Consider the following 27169-nt stretch of genomic DNA (forward strand, 5'->3'; position numbering starts at 1 on the left):
TCTCAATTTCTTCAAATCCCTCCTCCTCCATGAAGCCCTCCCTGAACATCTTTGTCTGAGTTTCTCTCTCTTCTGTGAGGTCTCACACTGCCTTTTCTTCTCATCTAAGTTACTATCTTGGGTCTGTAAGTCAGAGATAGATAGAGATAGAGGAGATAGAGATAGAGATAGAGATAGAGATAGAGATAGAGATAGAGATAGAGATAGAGATAGAGATAGATAGAGATGAGATAGAGATAGAGATAGAGATATATAGAGCTATATAGAGATATAGAGATATAGATATAGATATATTCCTGTGCTGGGGGTTTCTTCAAGGAAAGAACTGTGTCTGTTTCCACTTCTGTGCCTCCTAAATATCACGGAAACAGTGCCGAGCAGGTGGTCAACACAATTGCCCTAAAGAGTAAGGAAGGTATGGGAGGGCCTCTGCTCAGAGCAGCCATTTGTCTCTCCCCAAGGAGAGAGCCAGGGGCCCTGGATGCAGCCTCTGCACTCCCCCACCCCACCCCAGCAGAGTAAGTGCCCACCCTGGTCCACAAGCTCAGCTGGCCCAGCCCATGGGATGAGATTTGAGGGTGCTCGATCTGAGGCTCGCCAGGGAAATGCCGCCCCTCCCGGCCCAGCCTTCTGCACCCATCCCCACTCTGCCCCCAACTCACCTCTGTGAAGCACATGCTTAACTCTTTGGAGTTGTTGACCTTCAGCCCCTGCTCCTGTGAGAGAGAAGGTGCCAGTCAGGACAAGTCACCAGGCTGTTCCTGGCTGGGCTTTGTCCAGAGACTTAGATGAGGCCAGGCACTGTTGGCTTCGCTAAGCACAGCCAGCGCACACAGTGAAGAGGGGTGGCTCAATTCCACGCAGCACAAAATGCTTCTGTTCTTCTCTGACACCCTCAGCAATTAGGACCCGACTCCTCTGGCTCCTAGAGAACAGAGTTCTAACTCTGCTCCCAACTAGCGGTACTATATAGTCATCAGCCATTTACATGTCTGTCCACATACTCAGAGCAAGTCTTGGGCAGGGACCATGTCTTCTTTTCCTTACACTGAGCAGTGTCTGGTTCATAACAACTCAACAAATGTTTCACTAGATGCCTGCATCCATGAATGAATGAATGAATGAATGCCACAGATCAGAAACGGCCTCCAAGGGCCGGCCAACTGTTAATTTGCCATGGCTAATGGAGGACTCTATAGAAAAAGATCATAAGCGTTCATCTGGGCTTGAGGGGAAGAGAGGCGTGATTGATTAGTGATGTCTGCCACTGGTACCCATTAGGTGGATATCTGGCAATTTCACCAGCTCATTTCTGTCCTACACGAATGTGCCCACGTGGGAGCACTGTGGACAAGGTGAGGGATGAAGAAGGCTGGTTTGGTGATGATTCCAGGATTCTCTACCCTGGCAGTTATCATCACTGTCATGGATATCCATGGGAACCAGCTGGGGATGCAGTGCTTCCATCCAGGATTCAAATGGCTTGTTCCCAGGCCACTTCCAGGGAGGCTCTGGCCACCAGAAGCAACTGGGAAGCCCAAGAAATTATGCTGCAATCACTACTCTTGGCCAGAAGTATCAATAACCCCTTGGACATCACAGGCAATCTGCCACCCAGGGCATCTGGTCAGCTAAACAAGACCCCAGCTGTCACATGGAGACCCTGGCCAAGAGGAGAGTCACTGCCAATGGTGGAGATAGGACCACGGTGATGATTAGCACAGCGAGAATGGAACCAGGAGTGTTCCCAGGTGCCAAGGTGATGCCCAGCCAACTCCCCAGCTGTTGCCCTCTGGAGAAGGGCCTGTGCTCTATAACCCTTCCAGACCCAAGGCCTGGACTCCACTCCCCAGGACTCGGTGCTGCTCCAGCGAAGACTGTGTGAGGCCACAGGGCAGGATGTCGGGGGAAACAGAACACGCCCACCCCCTCGGAGGCTGTGCTGTCATCATGGCCTCGCATCTGCCTTCCAGAGTCCCTTGGTCAATCCTTGCTCAGTCACCTCAGTCCCCACCTGTGACATCCTATGGCTTTTTGGAGTCTGTGCCTGTGGACTGACACCTACGGACGCCCAGCATCACTTCCTACTCTCATTGTTTTAGGTGTGGCAGGCCAGTCCCTGCCCTTTCTGGGAGGCCCTGTCTTATCCTTGTGTCCCTACCTCCAACAGAGCTCACTAAACCGTTGGGAGCCCTCTCCTTTGACCCCTCCCCATCTCCTGTGTCCCCCCACCCTCTCCTCTCTCCCCTCCCCTTTCCTCTGTCCCCTCACCATCTCCTGTGTCCCCTCCCCCTCTCTCTTCCCTCCCCTCTCCTGTCCCCTCCTCCTCTCCTGTCCCCTCCCCAGCTCCAGTGTCCCCTCCCCCTCTCTCTCCCCCTCCTGTCCCCTCCTCCTTTCCTTCCCCTCCCCTCTCCCTCTCTCCCCTCCTCCTTTCCTGTCCCCTCCCCTCTCCTCTTCCCACCCCTCTCTTCCCCTCCCCTCTCCCCTCTGTCCTCTCCTCTCCTCTGTCCCCTCCCCTTCCTCACTAAACCAAAGGAACCCACAGGGAATCACAGAAGGCAGAGCCCCCTGCATCAAGGTCCTCCACTGCCTGTCCACCAAAGCAGCTCCATTTTATTTTGTTTTGTGTATTTGAGTCTTAGCTGTTTTGTGTATTGGAGTCTTAGCTTATTTGTATATCAGGAGGTACGGCATAAAATTGTTTGGACAATAGTCTACTGCCTAACAAAATAGGCTTGAGAAAACAACCGACAAGAAGGGCCCCAGGGTGGGGCCTGCACAACGTGCTGTGGCTTTGTTGGGTGCTGCCTCTCAGGGAAGCCCGGACCCAGACACTCTGCAGGGTTACAACCCAAGGTCCGGCCCCATGCAGAGCAGCTGACAAAAGCACCCAGCACCTGCCAAGTGCAGCATTTTCCTGGCCGGGGCTTGGCCAGGGTGTGAAGAGAGGAGGATCTGAAGGCTCACAAGGGGGGCCTGGCAATCTGGATTTGCTCCTCGGAGCTGTGAGCAGAACTTGACAAGTTCCTCTGAAACAGGATAGGGAGGGGACGCTGGCAAGTATACACAGGGAAAAATGACAGGGAAGAGGAGAGTGAAGAAAGGGGTGGAAGGAAGAGAGGAAACCAGATGGAAGGGAGAAGCAGACAAAGAGAAACAGGAAAGGGAGAGGGGACGGGGAACAGTAGAGGGAGGGACAGAGGAGAGGAACAAACAGAGGAGAGGGAGGGGACAGAGAAAGGAAGGAGAAGGGAGGGACGAGGGAGAGGGGAAGGGACAGAGGAGAGGAGACAGAGGAGAGGGAAGGGGACACAGTAGAGGGAGGACAGAGGAGGGCAGGGGACAGGAAGGGGAAGGACAGAGTAGGAGGGAGAGAGAGGGGAGGGGAGACAAGGACAGAGGAGGGGAGGAGACAGGGGAGGGAACAGAGGAGAGGGGAGGGGACAGGAGAGGGGGAGGGAACAGAGGAGAGGGGAGGGGACAGAGGGTAGGGGAGGGGCACAGGAGAGAGGATGGGACAGGGAAAAGGGAAGGGACAGAGGAAAGGGAGAGGGGACAGAGGGAAAGGGGAGGGGAGGGCATGGTAAGGGGAGGAAGCTGAGGGAGAAATATAGCAGGAGGGGAGGGGACAGAGGAACATAAGACAGAGGGAATAGAGGAAGGAGGCAATAGAGGGCTGGGGAGAGAACAAAGTAGGAGGCGAGGGGGCTGAGGACAACCACTGTACCCTCTCATCTGATGCTGATTATCAGGCGACAGTGAAACACCTCCCTGGGCCAGCCCCAAGGGACATCTGCCCCAAGGTGCAGTCTCTGCCAGAGGCGACAGAGCTCTTGGGTAGGAGTGTTGCCCAGCAGCTGACCTTTTCTGAAAGCGGCACCCAGTGGGGTGAGGGGCAGAGAGAGAGACCACCTCTGATGCCAAAACCACCAGTGTCTCAAATTCAGTGCCTCCCTACCCTCCAGGGGCTCATACTCTAATAGAGAAACTATAGACTCGCACATAACCACTGATATGGTCTGGCTGTGTCCCCACCCAAATCTCACCTTGAATTGTAGCTTCTATAATTCCTGTGTGTCATGGGAGGGAACCGCTGGGAGATAACTGAATCATGGGGGTGGGTATCTTCTGTGCTGTTCTCGTGGTAGTAAGTCTCATGAGATCTGATGGTTTTATAGATGGGAGTTCCTCTGCACATGCTCTCTCTTTGCCAGTCACCATGTAAGACGTCCCTGTGCTCTTCATCTTCCAACATGATTGTGAGGCCTCCCCGGCCATGTAGAACTGTGAGTCCACTGAACCTCTTTCCTTTATGAATTACCCGGTCTCAGGTATGTCTTTATTAGCAGTGTGAGAACAGACTAATACAACCGCCTTCACAGCAGATGAATACACAGAGGGGAGAGAAGGATGCCTGAGAGTCTAGGGAAACAGCCTGGGGCTGACTCCGTCCCTACTCAGAGCCTCTCATCCCCTGGAGGTGTCTGTGGCTCCAGTCCCAAAGTGCACAGGCCTAGGCTGCAAGGATGGCAGGACACAGGGCTGCTAACAGTAAATCCTCCACCATGGAAGCAGCACGGGGACTCTGGGAAGAGCCGACCCCCAAGGGCTGTGCTGTGGGTGCCACCAGAAGCATTAAATAACTGGCTCTTGCAGATGGCACTGGGGGAAGGACGCACACACAGAGGAAGGACAGTAGGAAAGGCATGCTTCATCCTTCCAGAGCTTTCTCCCAGGGACGCTCCGGTGCCCAGGCAGTGAGAAGGAAATTATTGTCTTCCTCCTCTTCCTTGCCCACCTCCTGCCTACCCCAAAAGCCTGGGCCGGCAGCCCCAGAGACTCGCTGGTCTAGTGCTTTCCTGCTGGCTGGAGCTGCGGCTCTCCAGCGCTCCCTGCTTCTGTCCCTGGTCCCGCCCTTAAATCTCAGTGCCCCTGGCCTTCCTCCCTGACCTGGGCCATCCCCAGTAACTCACACCTCTCACATTGTCTCCATCACAACAACTCAACGCTGCCTGTGACAGGAGACAATGCAGACAGGGTGTGGTTGTGTTCCAGTAACACTTCATTTGTAAAACCAGGCACAGCAGACCCCCTCTCTGCACAGTAGACCCCCACTCAGCACCTCTGTGCTGTCCATGACTGTGCCTGCTCTGCTTGCTAGGTTCACCTGGGGCAGGTCCGTCCATGCAACCCCACACCAACTCTCCCGATTCTTTTCAGGCCTAGCAGGAGGCGTTGCTACACTCATGGGTCCTTGGTCTCCACCTGAGTCAATGCACTCTCTCTATCCTCTGGACCCCATCATCCTCTATCAGTCCTACACGCAGCAGGTGCACAAATCACATTCTCCCTCATAGATATCTGAGCTTCATCCTGTCCATCCTCCAGCACCGGGACCACAGTCCTGGCCCAGAATGCTTGTTAGCCTTGGTGTCTGCGATGTAGTGATGTGCAATAAGAATTTCTGTTGAGTCAATGAATGAATGCACTGACAGATCTCTCAGTCCCATGCTCTGAGGTCCACAGGCCTGTGTGCTGGGTATGAGACCCATCCAGGAGCAGGCAGGAGGAGGGAGGAGAGAGAGGTGGCCACTGGCTACAGAGTCGGCAGCAGGCATGCAGTGAGGGGGCCTTGGGGCACTCTCTCAAACTCATTTTTAATTTGCCCAAGATGTGATTGGCAGTCCAAATCACAGGTGGGCAGGTGGAGACGGGGGGCAAAGGAGATGGTGTGTTGTAGGGCTCCCCGGTGCTGGGAAAGGTAGGACTCCAGCTGATCTGATGGGACCCTGCAAATTGGCATTCTGGGCCCAGAGCAGCCCCAGGGGAGTGTTGGGGAGAACAGTAGGCCATGGCCAGGGAAGCACCAACCATTGCCCATATCTCACCCCAGCCCCCACTGCACTGCCCTGGTCCAGGCCCCATCATAAGACCGAGAGTCTCTAACAAACCTTCCTACATCTTCAATAGAAAGCATCTTCACCTCTGCAGCTGCCTGTGCTTACAGAGGGCACCCAGGAGGAGGAGGAGAGCTGTGGGCACTGAAACACACAGGCCCCATCCTCTAGGACAGCAGCGAGTTCCAGTAAATCCAATGAACTGGGGACTCCGGGGTCTCTCTTTCCACCTGAATGGAGCACCCACTCCATGCCAAGCACTGTACACCCAGCTACGCAGGGTGACACAGAAGGGTGAGATGCTACTCTGGCCTCTGGGGACCCTGGCCTAGCAGGGGAGAGGAGAACACATCATGATGGGGCCATGAACACGCAGAGCGGGAGCCCAAAGCAGGCGGAAGGCAACCTGGTGTGGAATCGGAGAAGGCACTCCCAAGAGGTGACATCGGGGTAGGACGCACCAGGTAGAGAGGAGTGGGAGAGGGAAAGGAGACACATCTTGCTCAGAGGAACGGCCAAGTGCAGGTCAGCAGCTGACTCACCCATCCTGCACGTGTCCAAGACTGGCCTGACACTCAGGTTCCCTGCTCTAGAGCCCAGTGGGGTGGAGAGAAGGGCAAGGGAATTCAGACGAGGTATATATTTAATAAACATGGGCCAGGCCAGAAGGCTCCAGGAGAGACCATTCTGCAGACCCTGTCAGGCCTCTCCAAGGTCCACAGAGCCCCAGGCAGGCAGGGTTGCCCAGAGAGGGGGCCACACCCTGAAGGAGACACTTCTGAGAGGAGGACCTAAGACACCAGCCACAGGGCCAACTTGGACGGGGCTCCTGACTCTAGTGTGGTGGCGTCCAAGACACCCACCGCCCTCCTCAACAGCCCCACTCCCACCGTGGAAAGTCCTTTGCGGGGAGCAGATTTGGAGGAGGAGGAAGCAGAAGGTGGCCGGGGGACAGGGTTCCTGGCCCTTCTCGACTACCAACCGGCTGTGGGGCTGTGGACACGCTGCTGTCGTCACCAGGCCTCTGGTCGCTTGTGTTTGGGAAGATCTTGGAGGGTCCTTCAAGTCCTGACATACAGATACCCATGTAGGGACCCAACTGGCTACCATCTCTGGGGTTCCCTAAGCCTTCCCCCAAGGAAGAAGGAAAGACAGAGAGCAGCAAAACAATCTTGCCTCTGTCTCTACATTGTATCTAGGGTATACAGGTTCCCCCAACTCTTCCTCCCATCCAGGCTCAGCTCTCAGTCCCTGCGATCACTTAGGGACTCCTTCCTATAGCTATGGGTGCCCTTAACACCCCAGGCTCCACAAGGGCCACCACAGAGTCACTCAATCAGAGATGGTCCAAGCTAGGAGAGCTGAGAGACAGGGGACAGATGTGGGCTGGCGAGGAGGGAAGGCACCCACACCAGCCCCAGGCAAGCCAAGGGCGGGGCGAGGGCTTATTCACTTGACACTTCCAGCTCCCAGCATGGGATAGTAGGTGCTCATTAAAAACATTATAATTAAAACTGAATCAGAGGCCCTTCCTCTTCCATTTCTCTAAGAAACCTGGAGAGTGGTGGTGGTTGGATCCCTTTTGAGGGACTATTTCCCCTCCTTTCCTCCTGGGAGGCTCTCTCAGCTGTCCTGCCCAGACTGACTTAGTCCACAGGCCTCCAGCCACCCGCCAGGCAGCCTCCCCAGACCCCGGATTTGTAACACCTGACATTTGCGCAGCATTCCTCCATTGACCAAGCACTTTCACATAAATCATCCCACATACAGATCACCCGTATCTCCACTGAGATCAAACCAAGATTTGAGCAAGTCCCCCAATGGTGAGACCACAGAAAACCAGGTAGGGGCTAAAAGAAACCAAGTAACCGATGGCTTGGCAAACTGCAGGAGAAAAACAATTAAATGGGCCTCAGAATCATCAGGGCTGACGGTGAAGGGGGCTGGGTGGGGGTCCCAAAGCCACGGCTTTGGACTTTACAACCACAAGGAAGCACAGTGGGAGTCCTGGGAAGGTTGCCAGCATCCTCTTGAGTCAGCCTCTCCCCAGATGGGCCAGCCCAAGGGGCTCAGAACGAAGGGTGCATGCAGGAGGTTGGTGAGGTCTGGATGACCTGACAGGTGGCACAGCCCTGACTGGCCGAGCTGCCCGCCGCTCTAGCATGAAATTGAGCAATTGTCTGCGGAGCAGGACCCCGAGCCCCCTGCTCGCAGCCACTCAAGCATATCCAGTGTCATTAGGAGCTGCCCAAGGGTGACAACAGCACCTCAGCTCCAATCAGGAGGGGAGCGAAGTGGAAGGAGCAGGACATGGAAGAGCTCCCCACCCAGCCGCCAAGAGGGCACTTGGAGGTCAGCTGCTCCTGAGCAGGGGGGCACACAAGGGAAGCAGAAGGAGGCAGAAAGAGAAGGGGAGGGCTTCCCTAACCAGAACAGGCACATGCACTTCTACAATGGGTGCCCAGGAAGGATTTGAACCTCCGCCAAGCTGGGTCCCTGCTCAAGCCTGCATCCTGGCACTGTGGATGTGCACCGTTGACCCTATGAGCCTGCTGCCCCACTCAGACGGGTGCCTCGCTGCCTCACACACAGCCAGGACTTGTTCCCCCTGCACCTGCGCCCCACTGCCTGCTCTTCAGACCCCACAGCCTGCCAGGCAAGTATAACACTGTGATGTAACGGGTTTAACGCTTGCAAGAGGAATGCCCAAATGAAGGAACGGGTGAAGAATGACCCCCGGCAGCTCCTCCCTGCCTCTCGGGTCTCTGAACGAAAGGGGAGACCCTCCCTCCCCGGCCTCAGCTGAGTCATTTCCCACACCACTTCCGGCGCCATGGTGCTCACCCCACGCCTCAGCCACACCCCCCTCACCTGGACAGACGTGCAGGTAGTGATGACACTGGTCCCCAGGCTGGTGCTATCACTGAGGTCATCTGGCAAAGAAGGCGTCTTCTCCACCCGAGGAGCCTGGGTGGCCTGGAATGAGGGGCCTTTAGGGGACACGTTCACATCTGTGCCGTTGCCAAAGGCCTGGATGGCGTTCCCTGGGATGGGGGTGAGGGTAGATGCAGAAAAGTCAGGACCCACGTCCATCACTCCTGTCCCTGCTCCTCACCCTGACCATCCCCTTCCCTGGAATAGTCCAGAAGTTGGGACAGGGCATGGTACAGGCAGATTCCCTCTGCTGAACCTCTTTTTCAGATACCTACAAAGGTCTCACAGCTACAGAATAGAGGTTAAAACCCAAAGAAACCAGAACAGCAAGAAGTGTACATGATGGGGAACACAGAAGAAAAAAGGAGAAAAGAAGGGGTGGGATGCAGGGGAGCCTAGGGGAGGAGGGGGCCACCTCCTCTGCATGGTGCCACCGGCCACACCTCCTGAAGCTCCTCATCTCCAGCTCCCTAGTCACAGGCTCTTCCAGGCCCTGTGCCTCCTCGGATGTTCCCAGGTCCCCACCCTGGCATGCAGGGGCCCCACATTCAGCCCTCTGCCTGCTCCACACCACAGACTCTCCCTGGGTGGTCTCTGCTCCTCCCACACCATCCAGAGAGGTGCCCAGAAAATCTCCGCCTCCACGTGCCACATGCATCTCAAACTCGTTAGGTCTAAGCCTGGGCTAGGTGTCTCCTCCTACCCTTGTCAACGCTCTTTTCCCTCTGACCCCTCATATCGCAGCCTTGAAGGTATCATCTCTTATCTACCCAGGTCCCCCATGTCAGAATTCTGAAGGTCACCCATGGTGCCTCCCTGCACACCTGCTGGCAGCCCACTGAGCCCACCTCCTAAAGATCCCTCCACCCCATTTCCCATCGCTGTTCCCCTCCCACTGCTCTGGTTCACAGCCACCATTTGTGCCCCTGTAAGCAGCTACTATGGCCTTCTGATGGGCCTCTCTGTGTCACGTCACCTGTCGGAATTGATTCACTCTGACCCCCACTGCCTCACAACACAGGCAGATTCGCTTTCTGGAATGCCGATCTGATCTCACACCCTTGCTGGCATTCCTTCAAACACCCACACCACCACTGTCACCCCTGCAGGACAAGAAGATCTAAATGCCTCAGGCCTACAAGGCCCTGCATGACAAGGATGCTGTCTACCTGTCCAGATAACTCTTGCCACTCTGGTCATCTTCAGTGCTATGTAGCAAGGCTATATGATTGGCAGTTCCCTCCACCCGCCATGGTCTTCTGTGGAGCCCAGGACCTCTGCCCAGGGTGGACTGGCAGGCACCCCCTGCCTCTTTAACTGACCGATGCCCAGCTAGACATCCACAGATACATTTTCCAAGAAGCCTTCAGGGCCTCCCTCCTCTTTCTGGCTGACTTGGGCATCCCCACCCTGGGCTCAAGAACCCTGTGCAGACCCTTCCTCTAGAGCAGCTCACTTGCACTGTGATCATGAGTGACCCCTCTCAGTCCACCTCCATCAGGCTATACCTCCTCAGTGACTTGGATCCTTGAATCTCCAGTGCCACACAGAGAGGGAGGAACAGAAGGATGGAGAGATGGACAGAATAAATAAAGGAGGGAAGGAAACAGGGAAGAAACCTTCAGGTGGGCATGGGTGGCAATGGATGTTGGGCTGGAAAGATCAAAGGCAGACTGAGCTAGACTGTGGCTAAAGTCTCTCTAGCTTTTGGGTTAGGAGTTTGACGATGTGAAAAGAAGTCGATTCCAGGGGCAAACAAACTCATTAAAGGGAGGTATGACAGACGCCAGCGAGCCTCATGAGAGGGCTCAGTCTCCAAAGGAACCTGGCTGAAGCTGTCCCAATAACAGACCAGACCAAATAACAGGCTTGACATAGGCTCAAGGCCTCTGGTGGTAAACTGAGGCTGGCCTACTGACAGTTCTGGTGTGAATCTCCAAGAGCTCAAAACCCAAGGTCCCCATGGGCAACACCCATGGCGGAGAAGCCTCATATACATCACCAGCCATCCCCACGGAAGGAGATGGGAATGGCCAGGACAGACTCCAGGAGGGGTGGGAGGGGCTGCTGGGGTTGGGGAGAACATCCAGAACTTACGGAGGCACGGGTTCTCGGTGAAGTCCCGGAGGAACTTCTCACACTCCTCCTCCATGTTCCCGCTGCCACGACAGCTGCACCAGGGGGACACCACGATGCCAGTGGGGCTGGAGTCCACATAGTTAGGCGTCATGTCAAACCCTGGGCAGGAAGAAAGGTGGGGGAGAGGAGAGAGGTGCAGTGGGGCCTTCCCCTTGGGCCCATAGACCGACCCCAGGCACAGCAGGGCAGAGGCCTAGTACCCATCCTCTCACCTGGCCCCCAAACACACATCCATCCCAATCACACTCCTGACTCTGAGCATGACTATCCCAGGGTCCATGGGGTCAGCAGGGGCACAGTGACCAGCAGCATAGAGGACACTGGGCTCCTCACCACCAGGAAGGCAGACAAAATGCCCTGGAGCCCCTCCCAGAGTGTGGGCCCGTGCTTTCTCCTTCACCAACAAGCAGCCAGTGTTCTAGAATCAGGGTGAATGAGGCTCGCGTCCTGGGATCGGACCCCAGTGCCGACATTTATCAGCGAAGTGAGCCTGTGCAAGTCACTCAACTTCTCTACAGCCTCAGTTTCCTCATCTATAAAATGGAGATATCACCAACCCCCTAGCAAGAGCTGTTGGGAGAATTCAGGAAGACAGGCCATGTAAACTGCTCAGTGCAGAGCCTGGAATGCCAGAACCGTGCCACAAATGTTACCTTTGTTTTTTGTTTGTTTGTTTGTTTGTTTGTTTTTGAGACAGAGTCTTGCTCTGTCGCCCAGGCTGGAGTGCAGTGGCCTGATCTCTGCTCACTGCAAGCTCTGTCGCCTCCCGGGTCAACGCCATTCTCCTGCCTCAGCCTCCCGAGTAGCTGGGACTACAGGCGCCCGCCACCACACCCGGCTAATTTTTTTGTATTTTTAGTAGAGACGGGGTTTCACCGTGTTCATCAGGATGGTCTCAATCTCCTGACCTGGTGATCCGCCCGTCTCAGCCTCCCAAAGTGCTGGGATTACAGGCGTGAGCCACCACGCCCGGCCACCTTTGCTTCTTATTTCAAAAGCTTAGAAGGCTCCTGGGGCCCTCCTCCCCACATGATAAACAGCTGGGTCCTCCTCCTTGCTACAGAACTGCCTTTCCACTGGTTTCCCCTCACAGCTCTCTCTGAATCTGCTGCAGAGAAGGCCAGGCTCAGGCTGTCTCCCCTGGCTGGCCCTGAGCTGGGCTGCGGCCCCTGCCCTGCTGAGATGGGGACAGCAAGGACCCACAGAACCCAGGTGTGCAGGAACAGCTTACCAATCATGCCAGCATAGGAGCCCAGACACGCCTGGTAATTGTCCGCAGGGCAGCTGGTGACCGTCTGGTAGGAGGCTCGACAATTGGCATGGAAGTCGGCCAGCCGGGACCTGGTGGCGGGGAGAAGATGCAATGGAGAAAAGCAGTTCAGTCTGGCTGCCTTCTGTCTCCTCTGTCCTGCCAGTGGCATCTCCTCCCTGCAGCTTCCCAGGGTGGAAGAAGCCAGGAAGAGGGAGGGGAAGAAAGTCGGGGGAACCAAGTCTTTGTGGGGGCTCAAGCTGTGAGCTCCTTGAGGACAGAGATTTCCCGGAGAGACAGGCACATAGTGCGGCTTAAGAAAAACTGAATGATTGGCTGATGCAAAGGACCCCACAAGGCACAGAAACAGCCTGCTCTAAATGGCTCTTTTAGGCAAAGGAACACAGGGAGGAGCCGGGTGGGTTTGCGGAGGATGCCTGGACCCCAGGCAGGAAAGCTGGGTCCACATTCTGTGGGGCTGCAGTCCTGGATGAGCCTGCCCAAGTGCTTCAACTCAGCACTGCAAAATCTCACCTGCAAAATGGGTGAATAGTCCCTTCCCTAGATGCTTCATAGGACCCGTCTGAGGGTCAAGGAAGCCAGTGGCCAGGGAGGCAAAAGAGTCTCCCTGGGTGAGACATGCCACGGGCATCCTCCACTGGTCTGTTCTGCGTTAAGCCAGAGCAAAGGCTCCTCTGCCATCCCTCCACCCCTACCCCAGTCCCCTACCCCACTCCCACCAGGCAGAAGTGGCCTTCCCTTCCCCTGGTGACCACAACACGCCATCACCCATTCCCCTCTGTCAGCATCGATGACACTGCATCAAAACTCCTTGTGCACAGCTCAATGCTCCCCATTGGGCCATGAGCCACTTGAAGTCAGACAGTGTCTGAGCTGGGTCTGTCCCCAGACCTCAGCTCCAGACCTAGACATGGAAGGTTCCACGGAGCACAGGGCATCCAAGTCTAGTATGTATGGCGATCTCCATTCCTTTCTCTTCCTCCTGCCCTGGGCCCTGGCCAGGAATGTTACCATCAGCCTGGGCTGGGAGAGGATGCTCCCCTCTCTGCCATGTCAAGTGACAATCATCACCTTCTACAGGTGAGTGTCCTTGACCACACACACACAGCCCTTATGTATCACATCAACTATGTCTCACAGCAGCTCCAAGTAGCTAGTAATAAGGTCTGTTCATGGATATTTCCCAATGATGGGCACACAGTAGGACTTCAACCACCGTGCACTCCATGAGAATTCTACGGCGACTCGACAAGCTGGCTGCAGGATGGACCAGAACCCGGGTCACCCAAATCCCTTGTCCACACCCTTTGCACATATGGAACCTCATGAAGCCATCTCCAAGTTCACCCCAGGTTCAGCTCCCCTGGTTCTCCACTGGAACCCTGTCCCATTTGAGAAAGGAACAGGTAGAGACAGAGAGAGACAGGAGGCTGAGAGGGACTGAGCCAGCCTGAGCCAGGAGAGAGAATGCAGGCTTTCCACGAGAAGGTGCTGGTGCCTGCTGAGGGGGCCCCATCATGCAGGCACGGGCTGAGTATGTCCCACCACTGGACAAATTTGTTTCTCTAGAGGCCCCCGTGATCCTGAGGGATGGGTCTGAGAGAAGAAGGAAACCCTCCTGGGATGTGTCCCAGGTCCCTGCAGGCTGAGAGAAGGCCATGGCCACCAAACCAAGAGTCGGCTCAGCTCTGCCCTAATTCCCTGGGTGACTGTGCCCGAGTTCCCTGCTTCTCAGGGACTCGTTTCTTATGTGTCAAATGAATAAAAAGTATTCTAATTAGCACTTTAAATGGCACTTTAACAGTTTGGGATGATTCAAAAGTTCTGGACATGGATGGCAGTGAAGGTTCCAGAACCATGTGAATATACTTAACACCACTGACTTGTACACTTACATGGTACATTTTCTGTTATGTGTATTTTATCACAATGATGGTTTAAAAGGTACTTTCATATCCATCTTTTATTATTTAACCCTCACAAATGCTGCATGAGATCTGACAAGCAGTTATTATCATCCCATTTTACAGATGAAGAAGCCAAGCCTCAGAGAAGCTAAGCAACGTTGCCCCCAAGATCTGAGTCACTGATTAGTGGAGCCAAGACTCAAGTCTAGAGCTCCAACAAGGTGGGTGCCATTTCTGGCAAGTCCCAGTGCTCCTGTGTGGGAGGAGGGTCTGGAGTCCTTGAAGGCCCTTCCAGAGCCATCATGCTGCACCTCAGGAAAGCAATGTCTTCCACAGGAAAAGAGGAGGAAATCTGCAGTTGTCTCTGCCTTCTCTTCTGCCCAGAAATGCACCCTCCACTTCCTCAAAACAAGCAGCAGCAGCACTGCCAAGCAATCCTTCACCCCTGCAGGCGGCGACTCCATCTCAAATGTCAAAACCCACACCCATCCCCCTCCGCAGCCAGCAAATGAGAGTGCTGTGAGAGGGGAAGGGGGGGGTCTCCATGTCCCAGACCTCCAGAGACCCAAGAGGTGGCTTGAGAATAGACGGAGACTCTAACAGGTAGATGGGATTTAGAGACAAAATCTGTTGAGTTGAACTTGCCCCACCCCCCAAAAAAAGTTGCAGTTTTAATCCCCAGGCTCTATAAACATGACCTTATTTGGAAATAAGATCTTTGCAGATGTAATCAAGTTAAGATGAGGTCACAGTGGATTAGGGTGGGCCCTAAATCCAACGACTGGTGTCCTCATCAGAAGGGAAGAGACAGACACACAGGAAGAACGCCGTGAGAACAGCAGAGGCAGAGATAGGAGCGATGAAGCCAGAAGCCAAGGAATGCTCAGCGCTGCCGCAGTGCCTGAAGCTAAGAGAAAGAGAAAGGCATGCAACAGACTCCCTTTCAGGCTTCAGAGAGAGCATGGCCCTGCTAACACCTTGGTTTCAGACTTCTGGCCTCCAGAAAAACGAAAGAATAAACTTCTGTTGTAACCCACCCAGCTTGTGGTACTTTGCTACAGCGGCCCCAGGAAACAAATGCAGCCTTTTCAAAGACTTCACGGTTTGCTTTGGCCAAATGTCTCCCTCCAGAAGAAGCTAAGGGCACACGATCAGGTCCCAGCACCGGAGTGGGCTGCAGGGGGGGCAAGAAGATAAAGGCAGGACCTAGCTCCTTCAGGGTGTGGGACAAGGAGGCCACTCGATAATGAGCAAAGCCGCTGGTTCCCATCCTCTCCCCACCAAAGGGCATCCAAGCACCAGGTTTTAGCTCTAATGCAGGAGTCCATTCTAATGCCAGGCCATTGCACATCAGGCTCACCTCTCTCCTGCCCCACCACCAGTTCCTCCCCATGAAGCCCTTCCCACCTAGCTGTGTGGATTTCTTCCATTTCCATATTCTAGCTATACATACATAGCCTGGACCAGGCAACTAAAAGCTTCATTGCACGAGGAGTTCCTGATTTTTCCCTATTGGGTTTATTCCAACTAGAACACACACTCCCAGAGTGGCAGACTCCATTGATCTCCTCATCCACATCCTCCACAGCGGCACCTCTGGGCAGGGACGAGGTGTAGAAAGCCATGCATCCTTTCTCCAAATACACATCGAGCCCTGCCGCGTGGCTAACAGATAAAAGATGGGAATGGCAAGCGTGGATACAACATCAGAAAGGAAACCCCAGCTAAAGCAGCCAGGGTAGCGTGCCTGACGGGCCAGGGACAGGGGCAGTGGGAGGTCACGGCTTGCTTATCTCCCTGGGGGAGCACACTGCCCACCACAGCAGACCAGAGGGCCCACACACTCTCTGCAGGTATTGGGAGCCTCCCAGGTAACGCAGTTCCCACTCAGCACACAGGGAGCCTTGTTTCCCTCCTGCAAGGCCAGTTCTCCCATCCCTGACACTGTGAACCCTCAGGACCTCAACTGGCCTCACCATCCATGCAGCTTCTCAAATGTCTCCAGCCCCACATGCTGGAGAAGGAACAGCAGCATGAATGGGGAGTACATGGCTACTGCTGCTTTGCCCTTTGGGGAATCCCAAATATTTCCCTGATGGGCCGGCCACAAGGAAAGCAAGGCCATAGGGAGAGAGGCGGGAGTAGAGGAAGCCAGCCAGGAAACAGAAGGTGAAAGCATCCAGACCAAGCCGGGGCTGGCCAGAGGGACTCCTCTGAGAAGAGGAGAGGGGCAGACCCAGCCACTGGGAGAGGAGGGGGTATCTGTCGCATGGCCACGCTCCATCCCTCGCTCACTGGCTGTGTGACCTTGGGCTGGCCTGTCATGTCTCTGGGACTAAGTGTCCCCAATGAACAAACAGGGAGAGTCACACCTGCCAACCTCCCCACTTGGGCTGCAAAAGAGAGCTAAGGAGACAGTGCGTGAGGGCGCTCAGAATGGCAGGCACCCGATGGAGACAGGAGGCATCATCCTCATCTTCCTTCTCTGCCTAGCGCTGTGCCTGCCGCTGCAAGTGCACAGCAGGATCAGCCTTCCCTGGTGTCTGATACAGAAGGAAAAACAGACCCACTGATCCTGCAATGTGGATCTGGGTCCCACACAGGGCAAGTGAACGCATCAAGGAGACGGGGCTCCCTCTTGCTCTCCCATCCTACCGTTCCCCAGGCTACTGGAAACCAGGGCCTCCTGACCCCACTGTCCTTCTCCACATCATGCTGGGGACACAGGAAGAGGAACACAGCCCTTAAAGCAGGGCAATGCACACAGGGCCCCTTGGCTAGGCCCCAGGTGACCACTGACAAGAGCACCTCCTCACTCCTCTGAGGTTATGACCTACCTCTTTGAAAGCAGGCCTGATTGCTGGTGCCAGGGCCTTGGAGAGCTATTCATAGCAAAGGGAGGGGGAGAACACAGGCCTAAGGCCGGCAGACAGCAAAGGGGACAGCAAAGTGAAGAGAAGCGGCTAAGCCTTCTGTTCCTCCATTGCTCCATCCTCAGCGTCCAGCAGCGTTGGCAAGAGAAAGTGACAAATGGAGCTATTTAGGAGGACACAGAGTCCAAGATCAAGGCTCCAGGAGGCCTTTGACTGCTCGAATTTCTCTCTGCCCCTCCATGTGTGATCAAGTCCACAGTAGTGGGCTCCCTCTGCCAGCATTAGAGACCACGTAGTGTCAATTTCCTTCAAGCCCTGGACGCTGTCCCACTCCAGCCATGACCCCTCGCCTCAGCACTGCTAGGCAAACTTCTCCAAGGCAAATGTTATCCTTTTCATAATATAAGGCATGCTGCTGGTGATCTCTGTGCCCTCTCTAGGCCAAACGTCACTCTCCTCCAACACCGGGAGGTCACTCCTGGACTCCGGTCTTGCTGCTGAGAACAGATTTTCCTGGATCAGTCCCATCACTTTGCAGATTCCTGCCTTTTAAATCCCTCATATGAGAGATGACATAAAAGATGGCATGAGAGAGACAGAAAGAGAAAGAGAAACAGATAGGAAAAAAACAGAGAGCCAGCAAGAGAACCAAAATGAAGAGGAGCCAAGTCCATCTCGGCTGAGACCAAGCCAAGTCTGCCAAGTGAACTCAGGGCAGCAGGTGGATCTGTCCGGAAAACATAAACCCTCTCTGGGCGTGTTTCCTTGGCAGCTGTAGCCTGTTCAGTTGCAGGAAAGCAGCAGCAGGAGACAGGGAGACAGACAGAGACACAGAGAGACACCCAGTCGGATGAAAAGGTTGCCATATTAAACGAAGAACGTGTAGGTTTATTTGAATTTCAGACAATGAATTTTTTTTTTAGCATAAGTATGTCCCACATAATATCTGGGAAATACTTATACTAAACAGTTTTTCTTTTTTACCCAGAGTATTTATTTAACTGGGCATCCAATATTTTTATTTGTTGGATCTGGCAACACTGTTTTTTTCTGTTTTGTTTTGTTTTGTTTTGTTGTCCACGCTGGAGTGCAGCGGCTCGATCTCGGCTCACTGCAACCTCCACCTCCCAGGTTCAAGTGATTCTCAGCACCCCCGCCCCACCCACAATAGCTGGGATTACAGGTGTGCGCCACCATGCCCAGCTCATTTTTATATTTTTAGTAGAGATGGGGTTTCACCTTCTTGGCCAAGCTGGTCTCAAACTCCTGACCTCAAGTGATCCACCCACCTTGGCCTCCCAAAGTGCCGGGATTACAGGTGTGAGCCACCACACCCGCCTGGCAACACAACTTGATGAGTACATAAGCCCCCAGCAAAGGGAAAGTGAGCAGGGCTGAGTGTGCAAAGATCGAACCACACAAGCAGAAGTCATCCAGATTGGCGGGGGTACAGGTGGACTTTCTATAGGTCACTGGTTCTCAAAGTGTGGTCTGCAGACCAACAACATCATATCAGCTGGGAACTTCTTAGAAATATAGATTCTCTAGCTCCACCCCCGTCTCCCTGCCTGGCCCTAGACAAGCAATATCTGAAATTGTAGGAGCAGAGTCCAGCAATCTGCACCTTAACAAGCCCTCACAGTGATTCTGAGGCAGGCTGAAGTTTGAGAATGTGGCTACCAGGACAGGTTTCAGAGCTGGGCTTGTGGGTACCTTTCAGACCTCACCTCCTAGTCTCAGCTTTAAATATTCACACTTTATGGCCTAGCCATAAAAAAAAAAAAAAGCAGTGCTTTGAACCACAACTGGAGAAGGTTCACAGTTACATGGAAAAGAGTGCACATGTGGCCGGGCGCGGTGGCTCAAGCCTGTAATCCCAGCACTTTGGGAGGCCGAGACGGGCGGATCAGGAGGTCAGGAGATCGAAACCATCCTGGCGAACACGGTGAAACCCCGTCTCTACTAAAAATACAAAAACTAGCCGGGCAAGGTGGCAGGCGCCTGTAGTCCCAGCTACTCGGGAGGCTGAGGCAGGAGAATGGCGTAAACCCGGTTGGCGGAGCTTGCAGTGAGCTGAGATCTGGCCACTGCACTCCAGTCCAGGCGACAGAGCGAGACTCCGCCTCAAAAAAAAAGAGTGCACATGTTTGTATACAAACACACACTCCTGTCACCACAGAGACACACAGTTACACTTGGAAACATACTTCCCAGCACTATGCTTCGGTCTTCACCAAGAGGAAGCATACAGGAAATTGTTATCAATGAAACCTCCCCTGCTCCAGGCTGTAAACACCTTCCCAAAAGCATACTTTCCCAAATTTGTCTGATGTAGAATAATACTGGGGAACCCCAAAACTTTCCAATGCTGATCAATACATACTGAAGTTCTGAAGAAGTCTGAAGTTCTTTTTTTTTCTTTTTTTTCTTTTTGAGACTGGGTCTCACTCTGTTGCCAAGGCTGGGCAGTGGCACAATCTTGGCTCACTGCAACCTCCACCCCCTAGGTTCAAACAATTCCTGTGCCTCAGCCACCACAGCAGCTGGAATTACAGGTATGTGCCACCATGCCTGGCTAATTTTTTTGTGTGTTTTTTAGTAAAGATGGGGTTTTGCCATGTTACCTAGGCTGGTCTCAAACTCCTGGCTTCAAGTGATCCACCCACCTCAGCCCCTAAAAGTTCTAGAATTCCAGGCCTGAATGAAGTTCTCGTTTATCAGGTGATACCTGCTATGTTACTGCCATGGAAACCAGGTTTGTCCTCATTGCAGAAGTGGAAGAGGAGGGGGAAGAAAGGAAGTTGATGTTTACTATGTGTCAGGTGCTATAATCTCATTTAATTTTCTGAAAAATCCCACGAAGTAGCATATTTCACAATAAGGACACAGAAGCTCAGAAAGGCTGGATCGCACAGTCACACACCCTGCAGCCAGCACACCACAGCCAGGTACGGTGGCCGACAGGAACAGGGGCAGACACCAGCACTGCCTGTCACAAAGGAATGGGGCACTTGAATATTTATTTCATAGACGGAAAAAAGGGTTTCCAAGAAGTGCAAATTACTCATGATAGGTTTCATAGACGATTTAAGGAAATGCTGAGAAAATGGCCTTAATAGACCCAAGTGCCTCTGGATTGGCTTTCTAACGTCCCCTCTGGCAGTGCACGCCTTCATTAGTGGGTTCACTGTGATGTGACACTGAGAAAAGGGAAAATGAATGTCACCCACATGGCTGCTTTCTGACCTCCAGGGCTCACTGTAAACAACCTGATCTTCCATCCTCTCCTGTGTCCTCTCGCCACCTCTGGTTTCATGAAGTCAAGAACCAACTTGGCTTCCTTCCTTTCTGTTTATTCTTCAACTGTACAGTGGATACTTATTATTCTTTCTGCCCAGAACAGCAGCTCCCCTGGGGTGGGCTGGGGAAGAGGACTTCCTCCTTGGGCCAGGTAGTTTTTGGTTTTGTGTGTGTGTGTGTTTTGTTTTCGAGATGAAGTCTCGCTCTGTCACCCAGGCTGAAGTGTAATGGCATGATCTGGGCTCACTGCAACCTCTGCTTCCCAGGTTCAAGAGATTCTTCTGCCTCAGCCTCCCGAGCAGTCGGGGCTACAGGCGTGCACCAGCACACCTGGCTAATTTTTGTATTTTTGGTAGAGATGGGGTTTTACCATATTGGCCAGGCTGGTCTGTAACTCGTGACCTCATGATCTGCCTGCCTCGGCCTCCCAAGGGCCAGGGGGTTCTATTAAAGGTTGTATGCCACCTCCTGGGCACAGGGGGAAACATGACCCGGGCTGGGAAGCCACAGCACCCCTTTCTCCTGGCCACACTGGCCTAGAGATAAGGAAATAACATCAGCTGGGCCCAATAGGGTCCTTGTCTGAAGTTTTNTGGCTCAAGCCTGTAATCCCAGCACTTTGGGAGGCCGAGACGGGCGGATCAGGAGGTCAGGAGATCGAAACCATCCTGGCGAACACGGTGAAACCCCGTCTCTACTAAAATACAAAACTAGCCGGGCAAGGTGGCAGGCGCCTGTAGTCCCAGCTACTCGGGAGGCTGAGGCAGGAGAATGGCGTAAACCCGGTTGGCGGAGCTTGCAGTGAGCTGAGATCTGGCCACTGCACTCCAGTCCAGGCGACAGAGCGAGACTCCGCCTCAAAAAAAAAGAGTGCACATGTTTGTATACAAACACACACTCCTGTCACCACAGAGACACACAGTTACACTTGGAAACATACTTCCCAGCACTATGCTTCGGTCTTCACCAAGAGGAAGCATACAGGAAATTGTTATCAATGAAACCTCCCCTGCTCCAGGCTGTAAACACCTTCCCAAAAGCATACTTTCCCAAATTTGTCTGATGTAGAATAATACTGGGGAACCCCAAAACTTTCCAATGCTGATCAATACCTACTGAAGTTCTGAAGAAGTCTGAAGTTCTTTTTTTTTCTTTTTTTTCTTTTGAGACTGGGTCTCACTCTGTTGCCAAGGCTGGGCAGTGGCACAATCTTGGCTCACTGCAACCTCCACCCCTAGGTTCAAACAATTCCTGTGCCTCAGCCACCACAGCAGCTGGAATTACAGGTATGTGCCACCATGCCTGGCTAATTTTTTTGTGTGTTTTTTAGTAAAGATGGGGTTTTGCCATGTTACCTAGGCTGGTCTCAAACTCCTGGCTTCAAGTGATCCACCCACCTCAGCCCCTAAAAGTTCTAGAATTCCAGGCCTGAATGAAGTTCTCGTTTATCAGGTGATACCTGCTATGTTACTGCCATGGAAACCAGGTTTGTCCTCATTGCAGAAGTGGAAGAGGAGGGGAAGAAAGGAAGTTGATGTTTACTATGTGTCAGGTGCTATAATCTCATTTAATTTTCTGAAAATCCCACGAAGTAGCATATTTCACAATAAGGACACAGAAGCTCAGAAAGGCTGGATCGCACAGTCACACACCCTGCAGCCAGCACACCACAGCCAGGTACGGTGGCCGACAGGAACAGGGGCAGACACCAGCACTGCCTGTCACAAAGGAATGGGGCACTTGAATATTTATTTCATAGACGGAAAAAAGGGTTTCCAAGAAGTGCAAATTACTCATGATAGGTTTCATAGACGATTTAAGGAAATGCTGAGAAAATGGCCTTAATAGACCCAAGTGCCTCTGGATTGGCTTTCTAACGTCCCCTCTGGCAGTGCACGCCTTCATTAGTGGGTTCACTGTGATGTGACACTGAGAAAAGGGAAAATGAATGTCACCCACATGGCTGCTTTCTGACCTCCAGGGCTCACTGTAAACAACCTGATCTTCCATCCTCTCCTGTGTCCTCTCGCCACCTCTGGTTTCATGAAGTCAAGAACCAACTTGGCTTCCTTCCTTTCTGTTTATTCTTCAACTGTACAGTGGATACTTATTATTCTTTCTGCCCAGAACAGCAGCTCCCCTGGGGTGGGCTGGGGAAGAGGACTTCCTCCTTGGGCCAGGTAGTTTTGGTTTTGTGTGTGTGTGTGTTTTGTTTTCGAGATGAAGTCTCGCTCTGTCACCCAGGCTGAAGTGTAATGGCATGATCTGGGCTCACTGCAACCTCTGCTTCCCAGGTTCAAGAGATTCTTCTGCCTCAGCCTCCCGAGCAGTCGGGGCTACAGGCGTGCACCAGCACACCTGGCTAATTTTGTATTTTGGTAGAGATGGGGTTTTACCATATTGGCCAGGCTGGTCTGTAACTCGTGACCTCATGATCTGCCTGCCTCGGCCTCCCAAGGGCCAGGGGTTCTATTAAAGGTTGTATGCCACCTCCTGGGCACAGGGGAAACATGACCCGGGCTGGGAAGCCACAGCACCCCTTTCTCCTGGCCACACTGGCCTAGAGATAAGGAAATAACATCAGCTGGGCCCAATAGGGTCCTTGTCTGAAGTTTTCCTAATGGGACAGGCAAGGAAAAACATGCTTTTCTTTTTGGTTCTAAGATACCACAGATGTGAACCACAATTCTAGCCTCATAATCCTAGTAAGAATACACATGCAGCTAACTGGAGGGAGAAGCAGAAACAAGGTACAAGAAAAGCAAGAGAGAGAGAATGAGAGAGAGAGACCGAGACTTATCTGTACTCGAGTCCTTGGGATTCTCCCCTGCCTTTTCTACATTTTATTATGCAAGCCAATTGATTCTGTTTTTCTTTTCTTAAGGCAGTTGGGTCTCTGTCACTTAGAACAGAAACACTCGCCAGGCACGGTGGCTCATGCCTGTAATCCTAACACTTTGGGAAGAAGAGGCAGGCAGACTACTTAAGGTCAGGAGTTCGAGACCAGCCTGGCCAACATGGCAAAACTCTGTCTACACTGAAAATATAAAATTAGCCAGGCATGGTAGCACACACCTGTAATCCCAGCTCCCTGGGAGGCTGAAGCAGGAGAACCACTTCAATCTGGGAGGCAGAGGTTGCAGTGAACCAAGATCACGCCACTGCGCTCCAGCCTGGGCAACAGAGTGACTCCGTCTCAAAANCCCTGCCTTTTCTACATTTTATTATGCAAGCCAATTGATTCTGTTTTTCTTTTTCTTAAGGCAGTTGGGTCTCTGTCACTTAGAACAGAAACACTCGCCAGGCACGGTGGCTCATGCCTGTAATCCTAACACTTTGGGAAGAAGAGGCAGGCAGACTACTTAAGGTCAGGAGTTCGAGACCAGCCTGGCCAACATGGCAAAACTCTGTCTACACTGAAAATATAAAAATTAGCCAGGCATGGTAGCACACACCTGTAATCCCAGCTCCCTGGGAGGCTGAAGCAGGAGAACCACTTCAATCTGGGAGGCAGAGGTTGCAGTGAACCAAGATCACGCCACTGCGCTCCAGCCTGGGCAACAGAGTGACTCCGTCTCAAAAAAAAAAAAAAGAAAGAGAGAGAGAGAGAGAGAGAGAGAGAGAGAGAGAAAGAAAGAGAAAGAAAGAAAGAAAGAAAGAAAGAAAGAAAGAAAGAAAGAAAGAAAGAAAGAAAGAAAGAAAGAAAGAAAGAAAGAAAGATTCTTGACTGTTATTTAGCTTTGCTCTCTAATTCTGCATGACCTTCTTTGTCCAGGTCCTAAGTGATCAGAAGCAACACACACCAGAAAGGCCACACGGGCCAAAAACAAAACCCACAAAGGGTCTGTCCAGCCCATGCAAAAGAGCCAGGATTGCAGGAGTGTTGGAGTAGGCAGATGGTCAGAAGTAGGCAGGCAAGGGGGTCCCTGGGAAATGAAGTCCCAGAAATGCTGCCCGCTGACACTCAGCACAAAAGACAACGGCTACACTGGCTACTTCTCACACTTTGTGATTGGGCTCCTCCAGCCCTAAAGGGGACTTATCATGCCATAGCCAGAGATAAACGTGGTGTCCTCACTGACAGGCATGCATACGCCTCCAATAACTCACCCAAGAGGAGAATTTTGCTCATTAAAATAATAAAAAACACAGCCCTGCGTGGAGATTTTCAATGCCAATGAGACATGTAACATACAGACTAGCATGCAAAGCCCTAGAGCAGGCATGCCCAAAGGAACCTCCCAAAACAACCCCTCACTCCCCTTCATGAATAATCAGGTAAGATTCTCATTAAGAGAGTCCCCCAGCACTAGCTGCTGCTGGCTCATTCTTCTGAGCAGCTTGCTCGGTCTTGTCCTTCAGAGTGCACTATCTCTTTAAATAAACACTGCTACTGCTATTTTTCCAGCCAGGTCAGCCAGCTCCCCTCTCGGAGCTTACTTCATCTTCCTTCAAGAAACTCTGCTGCTTAACCCTCACTGTGCGTCACTTGGCTGAATTCTTTCTCCCAAGTTAGACAAGAATCAAGAATTCCCGTACTTCCCAGTAACAGGAGCACTTCAAGGAGAGCAACTTTGAAGACAGATGATGATCAAATTAATGAAAGAAGACAGAGCTGGCCTTGGATTCTTTCTCCAGCTTAACTTGAAAGGAACAGCTCAGATAGATATTAACACCAGGGAAAGCTACACTGTTATCAAAATGGCAAGGACATAGATCGTGTCAATGTATGAAAATTTAAACATGAAATCATGTTATGTGGTTAAAAAGCAGGAGACAATAGAGTTTATGCCCCCCGGTTACAAATGGAGAAAATGTTATGAACCAACAAGATTTCAGAAGTATATTTCAAAAGATGCTAATAGAAGACACTGTTCATTATGTTCACTTTTAATAAACTCACCATGTGATTGTAATTATTTCTTTAATTGAACCAGGCCTCACGAATCCAGAGTTATTATAAACAGTGATTTCTCTAAGCCTTCTGTTAGAGAAAATGTTGTGGGTTCTGGAAGGCTCAGCAAATTCAACTGACTCTCTGTCCTAAGACAGTGGCTGAGACAGAAAAGCCATCATCTCAGAGAAGATCATCTCAGAGAAGACCTGGCTACTCTTTCCTGCGCTGCTGCAGATACTAGGGGCTTGCAGGTTGGAGAGAGAGCCTAGGACTATCCTGGGAAATGGCCACCAAACCCTTCAGGACACAACCAAGACCTCAGGGGGCTGCTGGAAATAGAAATCTTTGATCTCCTCCCACAAGAGGTCCTGACTTCTTCAAGAACCCCTCTACCTAGACCCTGCACAGAACCACGCCCAGCCATGAGATCCAATTTCTGAAGTCACGCTGACTGTGTTTGAACCTTGGCTCAGCTCCACTTGACTGTGTGATCTTGAGTAGGTAATTAAAGGAGGCCTCAGTTTCCTCATCTGCAAAATGGAGGTAATAATGCTACTTAACTGCGTATTTTCTGATATGGTTTGGCTGTGTCCCCACCCAAATCTCATCCTGAATTCCCATGTGCTGTGGGAGGGACCCAGTGGGAGGTAACTGAATCATGGGGACAGGTCTTTCCCATGCTGTTCTCGTGATAGTGAATAAATCTCACAAGATCTGATGGTTATTATAAGGTGCAGTTTTTCTCCACAAACTGTCTCTCTTTGCCTGCTGCTATTCACGTAACACGTGACTTGCTCCTCCTTGCCTTCTGCCATAATTGTGAGGCTCCCCTAGCCACACAGAACAGTAAGTCCAGTTAAACCTCTTTCTTTTGTAAATTGCCCAGTCTTGGGTATGTCCTTATCAGCAGTGTGAAAACAGACTAATACATTTCTTACAAGGATTAAATGAAATATCCAGTGAACAAATGTGTGTATGTGTGTGCACAGTGCCTGCAATACAGGGGGCACTCCCTCAATGCTCACTGATGTGGTGATTAACATTAGGAGGCTCCACCACCCAATCCTTAGCATAAGACACCATATAGAAGGCAGGAGCTATGGCCCTTCAAGCCAAAGGGCCATGTTCTCATTGATCAATTTAACAAGCACCTCCTCTGTTAGCACAGGTCCACACAACAAGGGTTTGTTACCATTACTGCATGGTAATCGAACAGTTCTCTGACATTGGTATCATTGCTCCATTTTGCTAAGGAAATAGAGCCCTAGAGAGGTTAATTAACTCACAAATAACACAGCAACCAAGGCCAGAAGACTTAGGTTCAAATCCTAGCCCCAAAGCCAGTGGGTTTTCTGGGTTTTCCCTTCTGCTGTGCTGCCCCCAGTCCCCAACTCTGCCCAGCCCCCTACCCATACCCCTCTCCCATACCCCTCCTTCAGTGTTCTGAAGCCACAAAATAAAGGTTTCTTTCTCTCCTGCAGCCATCCAAGGGAGTCACTGTGGTGCCACCCGCCTTCTTGGCTCCCCTTTCCCATCCAGCCTGCAGCTCACCCAGTGTCCCCTCTCTCCTCTGGGGGAGCCATGAAGGTGACCATGGGAAATGACCTAAGAGGGCTGTGGCTTGAGTACTGAACCCTGGCTGACCAGAAGCAATCAATCAGACCCCAGCCACCACCAAGAGACCAATATGCCAACCACATCAAGTCTGCTCTGGAAGAGAGTCAGGAGGGCCTAGATGGGACAGAGGCCAACCCAAGTCCACCTGGATCTTCTCACAGGGCCCAGAGATGGGAGCCAAGGCCACATCCTCCTCCACGAGACTGCCATTGGATATGCTCCTTCATGTACTCCAAAAACACAAGCAGATGGGCAGATCCCCTTCTCTCCCCAATCCCTTCACCTATGTTTCAAACCTCTTATTACCAGGGAAGAGGAGAAAGAATTAAACGTAT

General features: G+C 52.4%; 1 protein-coding gene and 1 long non-coding RNA gene across 4 annotated transcripts in view; one reads left to right on the top strand and one right to left on the bottom strand.

The window, feature by feature from the left end:
- GFRA2 (GDNF family receptor alpha 2) overlaps positions 1-27169 on the bottom strand; it is a 102844-nt gene that overhangs the window by 2009 nt on the left and 73666 nt on the right. For both annotated transcript variants that reach the window (XM_017876744.1, XM_017876745.1), the window contains 4 exons: positions 12202-12311; positions 10929-11069; positions 8769-8941; positions 663-716 (listed from right to left, as the gene is read on the bottom strand). In XM_017876744.1, the coding sequence (XP_017732233.1) occupies positions 663-716; positions 8769-8941; positions 10929-11069; positions 12202-12311 (478 nt within the window). The remainder of the gene's footprint in view (positions 1-662; positions 717-8768; positions 8942-10928; positions 11070-12201; positions 12312-27169) is intronic.
- On the top strand, positions 19796-27139 carry LOC108532589 (uncharacterized). 2 transcript variants are annotated; one of them, XR_001886488.1, is made up of 3 exons: positions 19796-19968; positions 24729-25760; positions 26699-27139. It is a non-coding gene; the product is annotated as an uncharacterized LOC108532589 (long non-coding RNA). The 2 variants fall into 2 exon arrangements; XR_001886487.1 differs by lacking the exon at positions 19796-19968 and adding an exon at positions 21907-21997.

This window comes from Rhinopithecus bieti, unplaced genomic scaffold, assembly GCF_001698545.2.
Source record: "Rhinopithecus bieti isolate Rb0 unplaced genomic scaffold, ASM169854v2 scaffold_9383, whole genome shotgun sequence".
In the NCBI taxonomy this organism is placed as follows: Eukaryota; Metazoa; Chordata; class Mammalia; order Primates; family Cercopithecidae; genus Rhinopithecus; species Rhinopithecus bieti.